Genomic DNA, 23,554 nt, shown 5'->3' with positions numbered 1-23,554 from the left:
TGCGAACGGAATCATTGGTGATCTAGTTGTATGAAACCCCTTGGAAATGAGCGACCATAATATGATAGAATTTTTTTTTGTGATGAAGAATGAAGTAACTGATTCAGAATCTAATAGTCTGAGGTGAAAATCGGCTATGACAGATTGGGAAACATTACAGAATCACAGAAAAGTACAGTGCAGAAGAGGCCATTTGGCCCATCGAGTCTGCACCGCTGCATGAAAAACACTTGACCTGCCTACCTAATCCCATTTGCCAGCACTTAGCCCATCGCCTGGAATGTTATGATGTGCCAACTGCTCATCCAGGTACTTTTAAAAGACGCGAGGAAACCTGCCTCTATCACCCTCCAAGGCAGTGCATTCCAGGTCATCACCACAATCTGGGTAAAAAGGTTTTTCCTTCAAATCCTCACTAAATCTCCTGCCCCTCACCATGAACTTGTGTCCCTCCTAATTGACCCTTCAATTAAGGGGAACAACTGCTCACTATCCACCCTGACAATGCACCTCACAATCTTGTACACCTCAATCAGGTCACCCCTTGGTCTTCTCTGCTCCAGCAGAGGTGGTGGTGTAGAGGTATTGTCACTGGACCAGTAAACCAGAGCAATGCTCTGGGGACCCAGGTTCAAATCCCATCACTGCAGATGGTGAAATTTGAGTTACTTAAAGGAATGAGAGCAATGGCAAACATCCAAGCAACACATGGGCTAACTACAATTGTTTATTCCTATCTGGCACAAAAGTAAAATGGACAAGGTGGCCAATCTATGGCTTACAAGAGAAATTAGAGATAGATTCAATCCAAGGAAGAAACATACAAATTGGCAAGATAAACAACAGTTCTGAGGATTGGGAGCAGTTTAGAACTCAGCAAAGAAGGACCAAGGGATTGATTAAGATGGGGAAAATAGAATACAAAAGTATGCTTGCAGGGAACATAAAAACTGACTGCAGAAGTTTCAATAGTTATGTTAAGAGAAAAAGGTCCCTTACAGTCAGAAACAGGGGAATGCATAATAAGGGAGAAAGAAATGGCTGAGCAACTAAACATATACTTTGGTCCTGCCTTCAGAAATTAGGACACAAATTGGATAACAGAAATGTTGAGAGGGAGGAACTGAAGAAGATCAATATTAGTAGAGAAATGTTGTTGGGAAAATTGATGGGATTGAAGGCTGATAAATCTACATCCCAGAGTACTAAGTGGCTCTAGAAATAGTGGATGCATTGGTGGTCTTCTTCTAGGATTCTATAGACCCTTGCAGATTGGAGAGTAGCTGATGTAACTCCACTATTTAAAGAGGGAGGTAGACAGAAAACAGGGTATTATAGATCAGTAAGCCTGACGTCAGTAGTGGGGAAAATTCTAGAATGCATTTTCAAAGATTTTTTAGCAGAGCACTTAGAAAATGGTAGCAGGATTGGTCAGAGATGGATTTATGAAGGGGAAATCATGCTTGACAAATCTACTGGAATTCTTTGAGAATGTAACTAGTAGAGTTGATGAGGGGGAGCCAATGGATGTAGTATATTTTGACCAAGTCTCGCATAAGAGATTAGTGTTTATAATTAAAGTGCATGACATTAGGGGTAGTGTATTGAGATGGATAGAAAACTGGTTATCAGACAGGAAACAAAGAGTAGGAATTAACAGGTCTTTTTCAAATTGGCAGGCAGTGACTATTGGGGTACCGCAGGGACCGGTGCTAGGACTCAGCTATTCACAATATATATATATATAAATGATGTAGATGAGGGAACAAAATGTAATATCTCCAAATTTGCAGGTACTACCAAGATGGGTAGGAGGATGAGCTGTGAGGAGGATGCAGAGATGCTTCAGTATGATTTGGACAAGTTGAGTAAGTGGGCAAATGAACGGCAGTTGCTCTATAATTTGGAGAAATGTGAGGTTATCCACTTTGCCAGGAAAAATGAGAAGGCAGACTATTATCTGAATGGCCATAAATTAGGAGAGGGAATGTGCAACGAGACCAGTCACTGAAGGTAAGCATGCAGGTACAGCAGGTGGAAAGAAGGCAAATGGTATGTTGGCCTACATAACAAGTAGATTTGAATACAGGAGCAGGGATGTCTTGCTGCAATTATACAGAGCCTTGATGAGCCACACCTGGAGAATTGTGCACAGTTTTGGTCTACTTATCCGAGGAAGGAAGTTCTTGCTCTCGAGGGAGTGCAGCGAAGGTTTACCTGATTCCTGGGAAGGGGGACTGGCGTATGAGGAGAGATGAAATCAGTTAGGATTGTATTTACTGCAATACAGAAGAAGGAGGGGGGATCACATAGAAACCTATAAAATTCTAAGAGGACTAGACAGAGTAGGTGCAGGGAGGATGTTCCTGATGGTGGGTGCATCCAGAACTAGATGCCACAGTCTGAGGTAGACCATTTAGGACAGAGATGAGGAGACATTTCTTCACCCACAGAGTGGTGGGCCTGTGGAATTTGTCCCCCCCCCCTCTAAACCGTCCAAACCCTGCTCCCCACTAAACCCTCGACCCACCAAACCCTACTCCCCGTTAAACCCTCTCCCCGTTAAACCCTCTCTCCGCTAAACCCTCTCTCCGCTAAACCCTCTCTCCGCTAAACCCTCTCTCCGCTAAACCCTCTCTCCGCTAAACCCTCTCTCCGCTAAACCCTCTCTCCGCTAAACCCTCTCTCCGCTAAACTCTCTCTCCGCTAAACCCTCCTCACTGCTACAGCCACCTCCCCTCTAAACCCTCTCCTCTCTCAACCCTCCCGCTCACTCAACCCCACCCCCCTGACCACTCCTCCCCCCCAAATCGTTCTCCGCTCTCACCCGCCAACCCCTCAACCCTCCATGCCGTCTAAACCTTGCTCCCTGCTCATCCCTCTCCATTCTAAGCCCTCTCCCCTATAACCTCTCCCTCTAAACCCTCCTCACTGCTAAACCCGCCTTCTCTATAAACCCTCTCCTCTCTCAACCCTCCTGCTCTCTCAACCATCCTCCCGTCTAAACAACCCTCCCCTCTTCTAACCTCTCCTCCCCTCTGATTTCTCCTGCTCTAAACCCCTCCTCCCCTCCAAACCCTGCTCCATGCTAAACCCTCTCCCCACTAAACCCACTCCCCTCAACACCCTCCACACCTCTTCCCTCTAAACCCTCTCCCCGCTAAACCATCTCTCGCCTGTGGAGGCCAAATCACTGAGTGTCTTTGAGACAGAGATAGATAGGTTTTTGATTAATAAGGGGATCAGGGGTTATGGGGAGAAGGCAAGAGAATTGTGATGAGAAAAATATCAGCCATGATCGAATGGCGGAGCAGACTTGATTGGCCGAGTGGCCTAATTCTGCTCTTATGTCTCATGGTCTTACAGAATGCCCTGTAGCCAATCAGAGACTTCCTTGACCCTTGCACCTGGGAGGCAACACGCCATCCTGGAGTCTCATTTGCGGGTGCAGAAACACCTATCTATTCCCCTTACCACTGAATCCCCTATCACTATCACTCTGCCACTCTTTTTCCTGCCATCCTGTGCAGCAGAGCCAGCCACGGTGCCATGAACCTGGCTGTTGCCGCCTTCCCCTGGTGAACTATCTCCCCAACAGTATCCAACACGGTATATCTGTTTTGGAGGGAGATGACCACAGGAAACACCTGCACCACCTTCCTACTCTTCCTGTCTGGTGGTCACCCATTCCCCATCTTCCTCAGTAATATTTATCTGCGGTGTGACAACTTACTGAACGCGTTATCCATGATTTCCTCAGCATTGCAGATGCTCCGAAGTGAATCCACCTGCAGCTCCAGAGCTGTCAAGCGGTCTTACAGGAGCTGTAGTTGGACACAATTCCTGCACGTGAAGGAGTCAGGGACACCGGAAAGGTCGCTGAATTCCCACATCACACAAGAGGAACAGGGGACTGGGATCTCTTACCATGACTTAACCTTAAGTTAACATAGAACATAGAACAGTACAGCACAGAACAGGCCCTTCAGCCCTCAGTGTTGTGCCGAGCCATGATCACCCTACTCAAACACACGTATCCACCCTATACCCATAACCCAACAACCCCCCCCTTAATCTTACTTTTATTAGGACACTACGGGCAATTTAGCATGGCCAATCCACCTAACCCGCACATCTTTGGACTGTGGGAGGAAACCGGAGCACCCGGAGGAAACCCACGCACACAGGGGGAGGATGTGCAGACTCCACACAGACAGTGACCCAGCCGGGAATCGAACCTGGGACCCTGGAGCTGTGAAGCATTTATGCTAACCACCATGCTACCCTGCTGCCCTAACTTTACAACAAGTCCAAGAGAGAATAAGAGAAAAGAAAATAGAAAATAAAAATAAATAAAATATACTCGGTTTATAGTAAGTTATTCAAGGAGATTGTATTCTGAATGCAGCTGGTGATGTGAATGATGGAATTCAAGGAGCCTGTAGATAACAATGAGCAGTCATTGAGAATGTGAAAAATGTAACAAACAACCCAAGTCCTCAAACGCCACAAAACAAATGGCAGAAGTTAATCTCAGCACCAAATAGTCTTCAGCGTCCACACAGATGATGATGGAGGAGCTGCGTTCGTGATTACAAATCTGCAAAATGTCCAACCAACTGAGACCCTGGAAACACCAACCCAATCTTGCTGAGGCCAGAGTAAGTCATCAAGACAACAAAGGTGAAAACTGGAGAAATAACTGGCAAATGGCTTTAGCATCTAGACTCTCACACTTTTTACTATCTAATTGGCTTCAGTTCATTATTAATCAGCTGTTTCAGTGTTTCCTAATCCTATAAGAAACAAAAGGATGTAAACAATATCTGTGAAGGCAACCAAAAGAAGGCACTATCCTGTAATGCCCCACATTAGGGCAATCACAATATCTCCCATTGTTTTATACATTCAAAGAATGTGACTCTTACTGGCAAACGTGGTTGAAGGAGAGAGTGAAGGACAATGGAGGAGAGAGAAGTGGGACAAAGGGAGAGTAGAGGACTAAAGGAGAGAGTTGTGATGCAGATGCTTACTCCTCTGGCTCCGTATGTGTAAAGCACCTTCTCATAAATGACAAACCACAGCTTCTTCCAGTGCTTCTTGTTCCTTTTGCACCTCAGGAGATATCCACTGATCGATACTCCCTCTGCTGAAGCTGCAACCTGAAAACCCACCAAACATTCCATTAAATATTGTGCACTGAATAAAGAGGGGGGTCAAAGTCCCCTACAGTGTGACAGGTTTCTCCCCAAGGGCAAAGTCACCTTGAATATGAAGGACCTTTCCCTCTGGGGACAGAGTCACCTTGAGCACGAAGGGCCTCTCCTCTCGAGGTCTGTATCACCAACAACGCGAGATTGTTCTCCCTCCGGTTCAGCGTCGCTTACAGTGGGAAGTGTCCCTCCCCACCGGGTTCAGCGTCACCGACAGCATGAGGGTTCTCTCAGCCCGGGGTCAGTGTCATCTACAGCATGAAAAGTCTCTCACCCCGGGTCAGGTAACCTACCGCAGGAAGGTCTATCCGCCGTACCCCCGGGGTCAGATCACCGAGAGCGTGAAAGGTCTCCCCAGGGTCAGAGTCACCTACATTTGAGGAATCACTCTCTCTCCAGGATCAGTGCTACTTACAGCGTGAGGGGTCTTTCCCCGGGGTCAGAGTCACCTACGGTGTGAGGAATCTCCCCCCCCGGGGTCAGAGTCACTGACAGCGTGAGGGGTCACACTCCCCCTGGGTGGGAGTCACCGACAGCGTGAGGGGTCTCCCCCTGAAGAGTCTCTCTCTCGCCCCAGGGTCAGTGTCACCTACAGCATGAGGGAACTCCCCTCCCCACCTGACCACCCCACCCCAAGGGTCAGAGTCACCTACATTGTGAGAGCTCTCTCCCCTGTGATGTCTCTCTCTCGCCACAGGGTCAGTGTCACCTATAGCATGAGGTGCCTCTCTTTCCCCACCCACCCCCCCATCTCTCCAGGTCAGTGTCACCTTCAAGGTCCTTCCCCCAGGGTCCGAGTCACCTACTGTGAGGGGTCTCTCCCGGGTTCAGCGTGTCAGGGAGAGGTCAGTCCCGGGGTCAGTGTGTCACAGAGAGACGTCTCGCCCGGGGTCAGTGTGTCACAGGGAGAGGTCAGTCCCGGGGTCAGTGTGTCACAGGGAGAGGTCACTCCCGGGGTCAGTGTGTCACAGGGAGAGGTCACTCCCGGGGTCAGTGTGTCACAGGGAGAGGTCTCTCCTGGGGTCTGTGTCACAGGGAGAGGTCACCCCCGGGGTCAGTGTGTCACAGGGAGTGGTCACTCCCGGGGTCTGTGTCACAGGGAGAGGTCACTCCCGGGGTCAGTGTGTCACAGGGAGAGGTCACTCCCGGGGTCAGTGTGTCACAGGGGGAGGTCAGTCCCGGGGTCAGTGTGTCACAGGGAGTGGTCACTCCCGGGGTCAGTGTGTCACAGGGAGTGGTCACTCCAGGGGTCTGTGTCACAGGGAGAGGTCACTCCCGGGGTCAGTGTGTCACAGGGGGAGGTCAGTCCCGGGGTCAGTGTGTCACAGGGAGAGGTCTCTCCCGGGGTCAGTGTGTCACAGGGAGAGCTCACTCCCGGGGTCAGTGTGTCACAGGGAGAGGTCACTCCCGGGGTCAGTGTGTCACAGGGAGAGGTCACTCCCGGGGTCAGTGTGTCACAGGGAGAGGTCAGTCCCGGGGTCAGTGTGTCACAGGGAGTGGTCACTCCCGGGGTCAGTGTGTCACAGGGAGAGGTCACTCCCGGGGTCAGTGTGTTACAGGGAGAGGTCACCCCCGGGGTCAGTGTGTCACAGGGAGAGGTCACTCCCGGGGTCATTGTGTCACACGGAGAGGTCACTCCCAGGGTCAGTGTCTCACAGGGAGAGGTCACTCCCGCGGTCAGTGTGTCACAGGGAGAAGTCAGTCCCGGGGTCAGTGTGTCACAGGGAGAGGTCACTCCCGGGGTCAGTGTGTCACAGTAAGAGGTCACTCCCTGCGTCAGTGTGTCACAGGGGGAGGTCAGTCCCGGGGTCAGTGTGTCACAGGGAGAGGTCACTCCCAGGGTCTGTGTCACAGGGAGAGGTCACTCCCGGGGTCAGTGTGTCACAGGGAGAGGTCACTCCCGGGGTCAGTGTGTCACAGTAAGAGGTCACTCCCTGCGTCAGTGTGTCACAGGGAGAGGACTCTCCCGGGGTCAGTGTGTCACAGGGAGAGGTCACTCCCGGGGTCTGTGTCACAGGGAGAGGTCACTCCCGGGGTCAGTGTGTCACAGGGAGAGGTCACTCCCGGGGTCAGTGTGTCACAGGGAGAGGTCACTCCCGGGTTCAGTGTGTCACAGGGAGTGGTCACTCCCGTGGTCAGTGTCACAGGGAGAGGTCACTCCCGGGGTCAGTGTGTCACAGGGAGTGGTGAGTCCCGGGGTCAGTGTGTCATAGGGAGAGGTCTCTCCCGGGGTCAGTGTGTCAGGGAGAGGTCACTCCCGGGGTCAGTGTGTCACACGGAGCGGTCTCTCCCGGGGTCAGTGTCACAGGGAGAGGTCACTCCCGGGGTCAGTGTCACAGGGAGAGGTCACTCCCGGGGTCAGTGTGTCACAGGGAGAGGTCACTCCCGGGGTCAGTGTGTCACAGTAAGAGGTCACTCCCTGCGTCAGTGTGTCACAGGGGGAGGTCAGTCCCGGGGTCAGTGTGTCACAGGGAGAGGTCACTCCCAGGGTCTGTGTCACAGGGAGAGGTCACTCCCGGGGTCAGTGTGTCACAGGGAGAGGTCACTCCCGGGGTCAGTGTGTCACAGTAAGAGCTCACTCCCTGCGTCAGTGTGTCACAGGGAGAGGACTCTCCCGGGGTCAGTGTGTCACAGGGAGAGGTCACTCCCGGGGTCTGTGTCACAGGGAGAGGTCACTCCCGGGGTCAGTGTGTCACAGGGAGAGGTCACTCCCGGGGTCAGTGTGTCACAGGGAGAGGTCACTCCCGGGGTCAGTGTGTCACAGGGAGTGGTCACTCCCGGGTTCAGTGTGTCACAGGGAGTGGTCACTCCCGGGGTCAGTGTCACAGGGAGAGGTCACTCCCGGGGTCAGTGTGTCACAGGGAGTGGTGAGTCCCGGGGTCAGTGTGTCACAGGGAGAGGTCTCTCCCGGGGTCAGTGTGTCACAGGGAGAGGTCACTCCCGGGGTCAGTGTGTCACACGGAGCGGTCTCTCCCGGGGACAGTGTCACAGGGAGAGGTCACTCCCGGGGTCAGTGTGTCACAGCGAGAGGTCAGTCCCGGGGTCAGTGTGTCACAGGGAGAGGTCACTCCCGGGGTCATTGTGTCACACGGAGAGGTCACTCCCCGGGGCAGTGTCTCACAGGGAGAGGTCACTCCCGGGGTCAGTGTCACAGGGAGAGGTCACTCCCGGGGTCAGTGTGTCACAGGGAGTGGTCACTCCCGGGGTCTGTGTCATAGGGAGGGGTCAGTGTGTCACAGGGGGAGGTCAGTCCCGGGGTCAGTGTGTCACAGGGAGAGGTCTCTCCTGGGGTCTGTGTGTCACAGGGAGTGGTCACTCCCGGTGTCAGTGTGTCACAGGGAGTGGTCACTCCCGGGGTCAGTGTGTCACAGGGAGAGGTCACCCCCGGGGTCAGTGTGTCACAGGGAGAGGTCAGTCCCAGGGTCAGTGTGTCACAGGGAGAGGTCTCTCCCGGGGTCATTGTGTCACACGGAGAGGTCACTCCCAGGGTCAGTGTCTCATAGGGAGAGGTCACTCCCGTGGTCAGTGTGTCACAGGGAGAAGTCAGTCCCGGGGTCAGTGTGTCACAGGAAGAGGTCACTCCCGGCGTCAGTGTGTCACAGGGAGAGGTCACTCCCGGGGTCAGTGTGTCACAGGAAGTGGTCACTCCCGGCGTCAGTGTGTCACACGGAGAGGTCACTCCCGCGGTCAGTGTGTTACAGGGAGAGGTCACGCCCGGGGTCAGTGTGTCACAGGGAGTGGTCGCTCCCGCGGTCAGTGTGTCACAGGGAGAGGTCACTCCCGGTGTCAGTGTGTCACAGGAAGAGGTCACTCCCGGGGTCAGTGTGTCACAGGGAGTGGTCAGTCCCGGGGTCAGTGTGTCACAGGGAGTGGTCACTCCCGGGGTCAGTGTGTCACAGGGAGTGGTCAGTCCCGGGGTCAGTGTGTCACAGGGAGAGGTCACTCCCGGGGTCAGTGTGTCACAGGGAGAGGTCACTCCCGGGGTCATTGTGTCACACGGAGAGGTCACTCCCCGGGGCAGTGTCTCACAGGGAGAGGTCACTCCCGGGGTCAGTGTGTCACAGGGAGAGGTCAGTCCCGGGGTCAGTGTGTCACAGGGAGAGGTCACTCCCGGGGTCATTGTGTCACACGGAGAGGTCACTCCCAGGGTCAGTGTCTCACAGGGAGAGGTCACTCCCGGGGTCAGTGTGTCACAGGGAGAGGTCACTCCCGGGGTCAGTGTGTCACAGGGAGAGGTCACTCCCGGGGTCAGTGTGTCACAGGGAGAGGTCACTCCCGGGTTCAGTGTGTCACAGGGAGGCGTCTCTCCCGGGGTCAGTGTGTCACAGGGAGAGGTCACTCACGGGGTCAGTGTGTCACAGGGAGTGGTCACTCCCGGGGTCAGTGTGTCACAGGGAGAGGTCACTTCCGGGGTCAGTGTGTCACAGGGAAAGGTCACTCCCGGGGTCAGTGTCTGTCACAGACAGCCTACCTCCTTCAGAGCTGTTGGACTCCTCTTCCGTTTATGGATGAAGGGTATCTGGAAACTATGAAACACCGAGGACAGGGCACTACTTGGTGAGCAAGCCGTTAATGATGGAGATCTTTCATTCACTGTCATCAACTCTACAGAAAAAATTCAGAGGTTGTATCAGAGTGAGAAGCTTCTCATTGTACAGTTACATTATAAACACTCTCAAACAATTTAACCTGTTTCCCCCCAAACTCTCAGAGAATTTAACCTGTCTCCCCCACACTCTCAGAGAGTTTAACCTGTCTCTCCCACACTCTCAGAGAGTTTAACCTGCCTCCCCCACACTCTCAGGCAGTTTAACCTGCCTCCCCCACACTCTCAGAGAGTTTAACCTGTCTCCCCTACACTCTCAGACAGTTTAACCTGTCTCCCCCACACTCTCAGAGTTTAACCTGTCTCCCCCACTCTCAGACAGTTTAACCTGTCTCCCCCACACTCTCAGAGAGTTTAACCTGTCTCTCCCACACTCTCAGAGAGTTTAACCTGCCTCCCCCACACTCTCAGGCAGTTTAACCTGCCTCCCCCACACTCTCAGAGAGTTTAACCTGTCTCCCCTACACTCTCAGACAGTTTAACCTGTCTCCCCCACACTCTCAGAGTTTAACCTGTCTCCCCCACTCTCAGACAGTTTAACCTGTCTCCCCCACACTCTCAGACAGTTTAACCTGTCTCCCCCACACTCTCAGAGTTTAATCTGTCTCCCCCACACTCTCAGACAGTTTAACCTGTCTCTCCCCCACTCTCAGACAGTTTAACCTGTCTCCCCCACTCTCAGAGAGTTTAACCTGTCTCCCCCACTCTCAGACAGTTTAACCTGTCTCCCCCACACTCTCAGACAGTTTAACCGGTCTCCCCCACACTCTTAGACAGTTTAACCTGTCTCTCCCACACTCTCAGAGAGTTTAACCTGTCTTCCCCACACTCTCAAGTTTAACCTGTCTCCCCCACACTCTCAGGCAGTTTAACCTGTCTCCCCCACACTCTCAGACAGTTTAACCTGTCTCCCCCCCCCCCCCACTCTCAGAGTTTAACCTGTCTCCCCCACACTCTCAGACAGTTTAACCTGTCTCCCCCACACTCTCAGGCAGTTTAACCTGTCTCCCCCACACTCTCAGACAGTTTAACCTGTCTCCCCCCCACTCTCAGGCAGTTTAACCTGTCTCCCCCCCACTCTCAGAGAGTTTAACCTGTCTCCCCCACACTCTCAGAGAGTTTAACCTGTCTCCCCCACACTCTCAGAGAGTTTAACCTGTCTCACCCACACTCTCAGGCAGTTTAACCTGTCTCCCCCACACTCTCAGACAGTTTAACCTGTCTCCCCCACACTCTCAGGCAGTTTAACCTGTCTCCCCCACACTCTCAGAGAGTTTAACCTGTCTCCCCCACACTCTCAGAGAGTTTAACCTGTCTCCCCCACACTCTCAGAGAGTTTAACCTGTCTCCCCCACACTCTCAGAGAGTTTAACCTGTCTCACCCACACTCTCAGAGAGTTTAACCTGTCTCCCCCACACTCTCAGGCAGTTTAATCTGTCTCCCCCACACTCTCAGACAGTTTAACCTGTCTCCCCCACACTCTCAGGCAGTTTAACCTGTCTCCCCCACACTCTCAGAGAGTTTAACCTGTCTCCCCCACACTCTCAGAGAGTTTAACCTGTCTCCCCCACACTCTCAGACAGTTTAACCTGTCTCCCCCACACTCTCAGACAGTTTAACCTGTCTCCCCCACACTCTCAGACAGTTTAACCTGTCTCCCCCACACTCTCAGAGTTTAACCTGTCCCCCCCACACTCTCAGACAGTTTAACCTGCCTCCCCCACACTCTCAGACAGTTTAACCTGCCTCCCCCACACTCTCAGACAGTTTAACCTGTCTCCCCCACACTCTCAGACAGTTTAACCTGTCTCCCCCACACTCTCAGACAGTTTAACCTGCCTCCCCCACACTCTCAGACAGTTTAACCTGCCTCCCCCACACTCTCAGACAGTTTAACCTGCCTCCCCCACACTCTCAGACAGTTTAACCTGCCTCCCCCACACTCTCAGACAGTTTAACCTGTCTCCCCCACTCTCAGACAGTTTAACCTGTCTCCCCCCCCACAGTTTAACCTGCCTCCCCCACTCTCAGACAGTTTAACCTGTCTTCCCCACACTCTCAGACAGTTTAACCTGTCTCCCCCACACTCTCAGACAGTTTAACCTGTCTCTCCCACACTCTCAGAGAGTTTAACCTGTCTCCCCCACACTCTCAGGCAGTTTAACCTGTCTCCCCCACACTCTCAGACAGTTTAACCTGTCTCCCCCACACTCTCAGACAGTTTAACCAGTCTCCCCCACACTCTCAGACAGTTTAACCTGTCTCTCCCACACTCTCAGAGAGTTTAACCTGTCTCCCCCACACTCTCAGGCAGTTTAACCTGTCTCCCCCACACTCTCAGACAGTTTAACCTGTCTCCCCCACACTCTCAGACAGTTTAACCTGTCTCCCCCACACTCTCAGGCAGTTTAACCTGTCTCCCCCACACTCTCAGAGAGTTTAACCTGTCTCCCCCACACTCTCAGAGAGTTTAACCTGTCTCCCCCACACTCTCAGAGAGTTTAACCTGTCTCCCCCACACTCTCAGACAGTTTAACCTGTCTCCCCCACACTCTCAGACAGTTTAACCTGTCTCCCCCACACTCTCAGACAGTTTAACCTGTCTCCCCCACACTCAGTTTAACCTGTCCCCCCCACACTCTCAGAGAGTTTAACCTGTCTCCCCCATACTCTCAGAGAGTTTAACCTGTCTCCCCCACACTCTCAGACAGTTTAACCTGCCTCCCCCACACTCTCAGACAGTTTAACCTGTCTCCCCCACACTCTCAGACAGTTTAACCTGTCTCCCCCACTCTCAGACAGTTTAACCTGTCTCCCCCCCACAGTTTAACCTGCCTCCCCCACTCTCAGACAGTTTAACCTGTCTCCCCCACACTCTCAGGCAGTTTAACCTGTCTCCCCCACACTCTCAGAGAGTTTAACCTGTCTCCCCCACACTCTCAGAGAGTTTAACCTGTCTCCCCCACACTCTCAGAGAGTTTAACCTGTCTCCCCCACACTCTCAGAGAGTTTAACCTGTCTCACCCACACTCTCAGGCAGTTTAACCTGTCTCCCCCACACTCTCAGACAGTTTAACCTGTCTCCCCCACACTCTCAGGCAGTTTAACCTGTCTCCCCCACACTCTCAGAGAGTTTAACCTGTCTCCCCCACACTCTCAGAGAGTTTAACCTGTCTCCCCCACACTCTCAGACAGTTTAACCTGTCTCCCCCACACTCTCAGACAGTTTAACCTGTCTCCCCCACACTCTCAGACAGTTTAACCTGTCTCCCCCACACTCTCAGAGTTTAACCTGTCCCCCCCACACTCTCAGACAGTTTAACCTGCCTCCCCCACACTCTCAGACAGTTTAACCTGCCTCCCCCACACTCTCAGACAGTTTAACCTGTCTCCCCCACACTCTCAGACAGTTTAACCTGCCTCCCCCACACTCTCAGACAGTTTAACCTGTCTCCCCCACACTCTCAGACAGTTTAACCTGTCTCCCCCACACTCTCAGACAGTTTAACCTGCCTCCCCCACACTCTCAGACAGTTTAACCTGCCTCCCCCACACTCTCAGACAGTTTAACCTGCCTCCCCCACACTCTCAGACAGTTTAACCTGCCTCCCCCACACTCTCAGACAGTTTAACCTGTCTCCCCCACTCTCAGACAGTTTAACCTGTCTCCCCCCCACAGTTTAACCTGCCTCCCCCACTCTCAGACAGTTTAACCTGTCTTCCCCACACTCTCAGACAGTTTAACCTGTCTCCCCCACACTCTCAGACAGTTTAACCGGTCTCCCCCACACTCTCAGAGAGTTTAACCTGTCTCCCCCACACTCTCAGACAGTTTAACCTGTCTCCCCCACACTCTCAGACAGTTTAACCAGTCTCCCCCACACTCTCAGACAGTTTAACCTGTCTCTCCCACACTCTCAGAGAGTTTAACCTGTCTCCCCCACACTCTCAGGCAGTTTAACCTGTCTCCCCCACACTCTCAGACAGTTTAACCTGTCTCCCCCACACTCTCAGACAGTTTAACCTGTCTCCCCCACACTCTCAGGCAGTTTAACCTGTCTCCCCCACACTCTCAGAGAGTTTAACCTGTCTCCCCCACACTCTCAGAGAGTTTAACCTGTCTCCCCCACACTCTCAGAGAGTTTAACCTGTCTCCCCCACACTCTCAGACAGTTTAACCTGTCTCCCCCACACTCTCAGACAGTTTAACCTGTCTCCCCCACACTCTCAGACAGTTTAACCTGTCTCCCCCACACTCAGTTTAACCTGTCCCCCCCACACTCTCAGAGAGTTTAACCTGTCTCCCCCACACTCTCAGAGAGTTTAACCTGTCTCCCCCACACTCTCAGAGAGTTTAACCTGTCTCCCCCACACTCTCAGACAGTTTAACCTGCCTCCCCCACACTCTCAGACAGTTTAACCTGCCTCCCCCACACTCTCAGACAGTTTAACCTGTCTCCCCCACACTCTCAGACAGTTTAACCTGTCTCCCCCACTCTCAGACAGTTTAACCTGTCTCCCCCCCACAGTTTAACCTGCCTCCCCCACTCTCAGACAGTTTAACCTGTCTCCCCCACACTCTCAGACAGTTTAACCTGTCTCCCCCACACTCTCAGACAGTTTAACCTGTCTCCCCCACACTCTCAGAGTTTAACGATATAGTTCAAAATCGGGATGAGATCCTTCATGCTGAATTCCGGGAGTTAGGAGCTAAACTAAAAAGTGGGATCTCAAAGATAGTAATCTCGGGATTGCTACCAGTGCCACATGCTAGTTAGAGTAGGAATGACAGGATAGACAGGATGAATGTGTGACTTGAGAGATGGTGCAGGAGGGAGGGATTCAGATTTTTGCGATTTTGGATCCGGTTCTGGGGGCGGTGGGACCATTACAAATTGGACGGTCTACACCTGGGCAGGACTGGAACCAATGTCCTCAGGAGTTGTTTGCTAGCGCTATTGGGGAGGGTTTAAACTAATGTGGCAGGGGGATGGGAACCAAAGCAGGAAGTTGGTGGTAGTAAAGAGAGGATAGAAACAAAAGTCAAAAACAGGAGGCAGAGACTGATTGAACTGCATTTATTTCAATGCAACTGGCTAACAGGCAAGGCAGATGAGCTCAGGGCATGGATGGGTACATGGGACTGGGATATTATAGCTATTCCTGAAACATGGCTAAAGGAGTGGTAGAACTGACAGCTCAATGTTTCAGGGTACAGATGCTGTCGGAAAGATAGAACAGGAGGTTAGAGAGGAGGGGGAGTTTTGTTTTAGATTAGGGACAGTATCACAGCCGTACAGAGAGAGGATATATCCAAGAGTTCGCCTACTGAGTCTACATGGGTAGAACTGAAAAATAAGAAGGGTGAGATCACATTGATAGGTCTGTACTATAGACCCCAAATAGTCAGCAGGATATTGAGGAGCAAATATGTAAAGAGATTACAGATAGCTGCCGGAAAAAGAGGGTGGTAATAGTTGGGGACTTTAACTTTCCCAACATTAACTGGGACAGCCATAGCACTAGAGGTTTGGATGGAGAGAAATTTGTTGAGTGTATTCAGGAAGAATTCCTCATTCAATATGTGGATGGCCCAACTAGAGAGGGGCAAAACCCAACCTTCTCTTGGGGAATAAGGAAGGGCAGGTGACGGAAGTGATAGTGAGGGATCACTTTGGGATCAGTGACCTTAATTCTATTAGTGTCAAGATAGCTATGGAGAATGATAGTTACATAGAACATAGAACAGTACAGCACAGAACAGTCCCATCGGCCCTCGATATTGTGCCGAGCCTTGTCCGAAATCAAGATCAAACCAACCCACTTCCTGTCATTCTGGTGTGCTCCATGTGCCTATCCAATAACCGCTGGAAAGTTCCTAAAGTGTCTGACTCCACTATCACAGCAGGCAGTCCATTCCACACCCTGACCACTCTGAGTAAAGAACCTACCTCAGACATCTCTCCTGTATCTCCCACCCTGAATCTTATAGTTATGCCCCCTTGTAACAGCTACATCCACCCGAGGAAATAATCTCTGAACATCCACTCTATCTATTCCCCTCATCATCTTATAAACCTCTATTCAGTCACCTCTCATCCTCCTCCGCTCCAAAGAGAAAAGCCCTAGCTCCCTCAACCTTTCCTCATAAGACCTATCCTCCAAACCAGGCAGCATGGTAAATCTCCTTTGCATCCTTTCCAATGCTTCCATATCCTTCCCATAGTGAGGTGACCAGAACTGCACACAATACTCCAAATGTGGTCTCACCAGGGTCATGTACAGCATAACCCCGCGGCTCTTAAACACAAGCCCCCTGTTAATAAACGCTAACACACTATAAGCCTTCTTCACGGTTCTATCTACTTGAGTGGCAACCTTCAGAGATCTGAGGACATGAACCCCAAGATCTCTCTGTTCCTCCACATTCCTCAGAACCCTGCCGTTGACCCTGTAATCCGCATTTAAATTTTTCCGACCAAAATTAATCACCTCGCATTTATCAGGGTTAAACTCCATCTGCCATTTTTCGGCCCAGCTCTGCATCCTATCAATGTCTCTTTGCAGCCGACAACAGCCCTCCACCTCATCCACTACTCCACCAATCTTGGTGTCATCAGCAAATTTACTGACCCACCCTTCAGCCCCCTCCTCCAAGTCATTGATAAAAATCACAAATAGCAGAGGACCCAGCACTGATCCCTGTGATACACCACTGGTAACTGGTCTCCAGTCTGAAAATTTTCCATCCACCACCACCCTCTGTCTTCTATGTGATAGCCAGTTACTTATCCAATTGGCCAAATTTCCCTTTATCCCACACCTCCTTACTTTCTTCATGAGCCGACCATGGGGAACGTTATCAAACGCCTTACTAAAATCCATGTATATGACAACTTCTCTACCTTCATCGACACACTTAGTTACCTCCTCAAAGAATTCAATCCAATTTGTGAGGCAAGACAATTCACGAATCTGTGTTGACTATCCCGGATTAAGCTGCATCTTTCAAAATGGTCATAAATCCTATCCTTCAGGACTTTTTCCATTAAATTACCGACCACCGCAGTAAGACTGACTGGCCTATAATTACCAGGGTTATTCCTATTCCCTTTCTTGAACAGAGGAACAACATTCGCCACTTTCCAGTCCTCTGGCACTATCCCCGTAGACAGTGAGGACCCAAAGATCAAAGCCAAAGGCTCTGCAATCTCGTCCCTTGCCTCCCAAAGAATCCTAGGATATATCCTGTCTAGCCCAGGAGACTTGTCAACCCTAAGGTTTTTCAAATTTGCTAATACATCCTTCCTCAGAACATCCATCTCCTCCAGCCTGCCCACCTGTATCACACTCTCATCCTCAAAAACATGGCCCCTCTCCTTGGTAAACACTGAAGAAAAGTATTCATTCAACACCTCTCCTATTTCTTCCGACGCCATGCACAAGTTCCCACTATTGTCGTTGACCGGCCCTAACCTCACCCTGGTCATTCTTTTATTTCTCACATAAGAGTAAAAAGCCTTGGCATTTTCCTTGATCCGAGCCTCCAAGGACTTCTCATGCCACCCCCTAGCTCTCCTAAGCCCTTTTTTTTTAAGCTCATTCCTTGCAACCTTGTAACCCTCAAGCGTCCCAACTGAACCTTGTTTTCTCATCCTTATACGCTTCCTTTTTCCTCTTGACAAGACATTCAACCTCTTTTCTGAACCATGGTTTCCTCACACGGCCATTTCCTCCCTGCCTGACAGGGACATACCTATCAAGGACATGCAGTGTTTGTTCTTTGAACAAGTTCCACTTTACATTTGTGCCTTTCTGTTCCCATCTTATGCTCCCTAATTCTTGCCTAATCGCATCATAATTTCCCCTCCCCCAATTATAAACCTTGTTCTGCCATATGGCCCTATCCCTCTCCATTGCAATAGTGAAAGACACCAAATTGTGGTCACTTTCTCCAAAGTGCTCTCCCACAAACAAATCTAACACTTGGCCCAGTTCATTACCCAGTACCAAATCCAATGTGGCCCCCCCTCTTGTCGGCCTATCCACATATTGTGTCAAGAAACCCTCCTGCACACACTGTACAAAAACTGCCCCATCCGAACTGTTCGACCTATAGAGGTTCCAATCAATATTTGGAAAGTTAAAGTCACCCATGCCAACTAACCTAAGACCTCCACACCTATCCATAATCTGTTTTGCAATTTCTTCCTCCACATCTCTATTACTCTTTGGGGGCCTATAGAAAACTCCTAACAACGTGACCGCTCCTTTCCTATTTCTAACTTCAGCCCATATTACCTCAGTAGGCAGATCCCCCTCGAACTGCCTTTCTGCAGCCGTTAAACTATCCTTGATTAACAATGCTACTCCTCCACCTCTTTTACCACCTTCCCTATTCTTACTGAAACATTTATACCCCAGAACTTCCAACAATCATTCCTGTCCCTGTTCTAACCATGTCTCTGTAATGCCCACAACATCGTAGTCCCAAGTACCAATCCACGCTCCAAGTTCACCTACCTTATTCCGCTGCTCCTTGCATTGAAGTAGACACACTTCAACCCACCTTCCTGCCTGCTGGTACACTCCTGCGACCTTGATACCCTCCTCAGTACCTCACTACTCTCAACACTGGCTTCTGGACTACAGCTCGTTTTCCCATCCCCATTTAAATTAGTTTAAACCCCCCGGAAGAACAGGAGCAAATTTCCCTCCCAGGATATTGGTGCGCCTCTGGTTCAGGTGAAAACCGTCCTGTCTGTACAGATTCCACCTTCCCCAGAATGTGCTCCAGTTATCCACGTAACTGAAACCCTCCCTCCTACACCATCCCTGCAGCCACGTGTTTATCTGCACTCTCTCCCTGTTTGTGGTACGTGGCACTGGCAACAAACCAGAGATGACAACGTGGTTTGCCCTGGCTCTCAGCTTCCACCCTAGCTCCCTAAATTCCTGTTATAAATCCCCGTCCCTTCTCTTATCTATGTCATTGGTACCGATCTGTACCACGACTTGTGACTGTTCCCCCTCCCCCTTAAGGATTCTGAAAACACGGTCCGAGACGTCACTGACCCTGGCACCCGGGAGGCAACATACCATCCGTGAGTCTCTTTCGTTGCCACAGAACCATCTATCTGTCTCTCTAACTATCGAGTCCGCAATAACTATTGCTTTCCTGCTCTCCCTCCTTCCCTTCTGAGTCACAGGGACAAACTCAGTGCTGGAGATCCGTTCACCGTGGCTTACCCTGGTAGGTCGTCCCCCCTCGATAGTATCCAAAGCGGTATACTTGTTACTGAGGGGAACGACCACAGGGGATCGCCGCACTGACTGCTTCCTCCCAGCCCCTCTCACCGTCACCCATCTATCTTGATTCTTCGGAATAACTACATCCCTGAAGCTACTATCTATGACCACCTCTAGCCATCCGAAGTTCAACCAGCTCTAGCTCCAGTTCCCTAACGTGGTTTCTGAGGAGCTGGAGATGGGTGCACTTCCCACAGGTGAAATCAGCAGGGACACTGACGGCGTCCCTCACCTCAAACATTCTGCAGGAGGAACATTGCTCTGCCTTCCCTGCCATCCCCTCTACATAAAACAAGAAAAAGAAAGAAAGAGCTTACCTGTTATTCACTCAACCCCTTAGGTTAAAGGAGGTGGAAGGGTCGGGGACACTACAAGTGTAGTGTCTAGGGTTTAGGAACTGCCCAACTTAAATACAGGTAAAAATAAAACACTTAACCAGCAACCACTGCGACCCACACGAGAACAGCAATCAACTGTTATGGGCCTGCGCAAACAATTTAAATCTTTATTACTTACCCAGCAGTCACTCTGTCCTCACTCCAATTGGATTCAGCTGGAAACCCCCAACAGTAAGTTTTTAAAAAATTTACTCCACTTCTCAGCAAGCACTCACTCAGCAACCACTGCGCCCCACACGATAACAGCAATCTTGTTCTGGCCCAAAAGTTAAAATTCTAAATTGGGGCAAGGCCAATTTTGAGGGTATTAGGATGGAACTTTCAAAAGTAGATTAGGGGTGCCTATTTGCAGGCAAGGGGACAGCTGGTCAGTGGGAATCTTTCAAAAAGGTGTTAACTAGGGTTCAGTTTGAGCACATTCCTCTGAGAGTGAAGGGGAAGGCTGGTAGAAGGAGGGAACCCTGGATGACCCGGGATATGGTCAAAAGGAAGGAGGCATAGGCAGCTGGGATCAAGTAGATCCCTCGAAGAGTATATGCATGTTAAGAGAGAAATCAGGAGGGCAAAAAGGGGCAGATAAGGCAAAGGAAAATCCAAGGTGACTAGGGAGAGGTAGGGCCTCTTAAGGATAAACAAAGACACGTGTGCAGATCCATAAGGGATGCAAAGGTCCTAAATTAATATTTCTCATCATTATTTGCTGTTGAGAAAGGCACAAATGTGAGGGAAATAAAAAGTGATATCAGGGGGAGTGTACATATTACAGAGAAGGAAGTGCTGGAGGTATTAGACATCAGAAGATGGCGCCAAAGCGAGGCGACTCTCTGCGTGCTCTCCCCAACAGATCCACTTTTTACTTAACTTATACTCATTCTAATCTTTTAAAATTTAATTCTAAGACTAACATGATGACTAACCTCTCTCTTTTATCTTTTCTTGCAGGCTTGAACATCCTCCGAGGCCAATGGAGACCTTTTGACGTGACCCGACCTGACCCCAGCGATCTGGAAGTGGATCGGGCCCAAAGTGGAAGTGAAGCCCCAACCTCGATTTGGAGCTGACCCGGACCTTGGAGCTCCCAACTCGGCCTAACAACCGATGCCAGCCCCTGGATCGCCCCGCCCAGTCCCCGGAGCTCCCGACCCGACCTCCAATGACGAGACCCGGCCCAACGCAGGTGCCGTGGCCTAGCGGTCAACTCACCTGACTGGGAACCAGAGAGGCAGCGCGGCCCCGGGCCGCGGGTTCAAATCCCAGTCCCGCATACACCAGACGGCCAACACGGGCTCAAACATCACTAACCTAAATTACATTATGTATGGGCAGCACAGTAGCATAGTGGTTAGCATCAATGCTTCACAGCTCCAGGGTCCCAGGTTCGATTCCCGGCTGGGTCACTGTCTGTGTGAACTCTGCACGTCCTCCCCGTGTATGCGTGGGTTTCCTCCGGGTGCTCCGGTTTCCTCCCACAGTCCAAAGATGTGCGGGTTAGGTGGATTGGCCATGCTAAATTGCCCGTAGTGTCCTAAAAAGTAAGGTTAAGGGGGAGTTGTTGGGTTACGGGTATAGGGTGGATACGTGAGTTCGAGTAGGGTGATCATTGCTCGGCACAACATCGAGGGCCGAAGGGCCTGTTCTGTGCTGTACTGTTCTAAATTCTAAATTCTAAACTCGACCCCGAGAGACGCACCCAGCGACCCAACCTACCTGGAGATGGAAGAAAGAAAAATCCACCAGGAGACCCGACCGGACCTACTTCAAGACCCAACCCAGGAGCGCCCAGGGAGGGAACAGACCACGGGTCTCAGCCCAACCTGCCTCAGGAAGCCCCTGCCCATGACCCAGGACCCCTGAAATGGCAGAGACCCCGCGCGAGGACCCGAACGTGCTGCAAGGTATTCCCGTGCCCGCAGAATGCCAGGACCCATCCGGTTCGAAAACATGCCCCCCTAGCAACCCCTCTACCTCAACCAGTGCCGGGACCCTGCCAGACGCGACCCCGGAAACGTAACCAGCGCCCTGGTCCCCGCCAGTGCCGTGGACCCCGCCAATCGCAACCACCTACCTTCCAAAAGGTCAGACTTCTCCCATCGGATCCCAGGATCATCCAGCCGCAGCCGACGACAGAGGAAGCGAGTGAGACATGGCGGTCTGCAGGTTAGACTGAAGCAATGCGGTTTCCAGACCCCTCTCCCCAGCATACTCCTGGCAAATGTCCAAACGATCGAAAACAAGCTGGATGAACTTAACGCCAGACTTACCTCTCAGAAGGAAGCAAGAGACTGCTGTGTGCTCTGTTTCACAGAGACATGGCTCACCCCCGCCTCACCGGACTGTGCCATACAACCTGAAGGCTTCTCTATTCACCGGGCGGACCGCACGGCATCTTCAGGCAAAGCGAAGGGTGGAGGGGTTTGCCACCTCATCAACTCCTCCTGGTGCTTGAATGTGGCGACCCTGGCGACCGGCTGCTCCCTGGACCTGGAATACCTGACCGTGAAGTGCCGCCAATACTATCTTCCACATGAGTTCACTTCAGCAATTATCACAGCGTTCTACATCACACCTCAGGCAGAAGTGAGGAAGGCGCTGGACGAATTGTACACAGTTATAAACAACTACGAAACAGAACACCCGGAGGCCTTGTTCATCATGGCCGGAGACTTCAACAAGGCCAACCTCAAGAGTGTACTGCCAAAATTCCACCAGCACATCTCCTGTCCCACCAGGGGCGACAACACTCTTGACCACTGCTACTCAAAAATCAAGGGCGCCTACCGTTCCATCCCATGACCGCACTTTGGGAAATCAGACCATAAGATGGTGCTCCTTCTCCCTGCATACAAGCAGAAACTCAAGCGGGAGAATCCAGCTAAAAAGGTTGTGCAGTGCTGGTCCAAGGAAACAGAAGAGCTCTTACGTGACTGCTTAGAGACAGTGGACTGATCCATATTTAAGAACTCAGCGACCAATTTAAATGAGTATGCCACCACCATCACAGACTTCATCAGCAAATGTGTGGACGACTGCGTGCAAAAGAAAGCAGTACGTACGTTCCCCAACTGGAAACCATGGCTCAATTGTGAGATTGACTCCCTACTGAAGACAGATCAGAGGCGTTCAAGTCAGACGACCCTGACCTATACAAGAAATCCAGGTATGACCTCCGCAAAGCCATCCGAGATGCCAAGAGAGAATATCAAACCAGGCTAGAGTCACAGACAGACTCTCGGCGGTTGTGGCAAGGACTAAACAACGTAACGGCTACAAAGCGAAGCCGAGCATTATCTCCAGCAGCAGCCAACCCCTCCCCAATGAACTCAATGCATTCTATGCTCAGTTCAAGCAGGTAACCAACAATCTGCTGTCGGGTGCCCCAGCAGCCAATAACTCATCCATATCCACCATCACAGCTTCCGAAGTCGGATCGGCTTTCACAGAATCACAGAATTTACAGTGCAGAAGGAGGCCATTTGGCCCATCGAGTCTGCACTGGCTCTTCGAAAAAACATCCTACCTAAGCCCACACCTCCACCCCATCCCCACACCTCCACCCTATCCCCGTAACCCCAACTTACCTTACCTTTTATTTGGACACTAAGGGCAATTTGGCATGGCCAATCCACCTACCCCTGCACATCTTTGGACTGTGGGAGGAAACCGGAGCACCCGGAGAAAACCCACGCAGACACGGGGAGAACTTGCAGACTCCGCACAGACAGTGACCCAAGCGGGAATCGAACCTGGGACCATGGCGCTGTGAAGCTCTTGTGCTAACCACTATGCTACTGTTATAACCTGCCTGCTTACCATTGGCTGGGGACTAATGAAACCCCACAATCCTGTGGGAGTATGAGCTTCCCCAATGATGGGGGTGGAGAAATCATTAGCAGACTCCCTGCATAAATAGAGCTGGCCAGTTTGGAACCAGCAGAGAGAGAGAGGAGTGAGCAGCAAGGGAAGTTGCTGCTGTTGTATATATATATTATTGTAAATAAATGTTATTTCTTTGTATTCTGAAAACTCG

The 23,554-nt window shown here is 51.3% G+C and overlaps 1 protein-coding gene across 2 annotated transcripts in view; it reads right to left on the bottom strand.

Annotated features, from left to right (window-relative positions):
- Positions 1-23,554, bottom strand: part of LOC119973207 — a 296,257-nt gene that overhangs the window by 6,292 nt on the left and 266,411 nt on the right. For both annotated transcript variants that reach the window (XM_038810862.1, XM_038810864.1), the window contains 2 exons: positions 9,685-9,818; positions 5,034-5,162 (listed from right to left, as the gene is read on the bottom strand). In XM_038810862.1, the coding sequence (XP_038666790.1) occupies positions 5,034-5,162; positions 9,685-9,818 (263 nt within the window). The remainder of the gene's footprint in view (positions 1-5,033; positions 5,163-9,684; positions 9,819-23,554) is intronic.

The sequence above is a fragment of the Scyliorhinus canicula genome, chromosome 11 (genome assembly GCF_902713615.1).
Source record: "Scyliorhinus canicula chromosome 11, sScyCan1.1, whole genome shotgun sequence".
NCBI classification, from domain to species: domain Eukaryota; kingdom Metazoa; phylum Chordata; class Chondrichthyes; order Carcharhiniformes; family Scyliorhinidae; genus Scyliorhinus; species Scyliorhinus canicula.
This window is presented reverse-complemented; position numbering and strand designations above follow the sequence as displayed.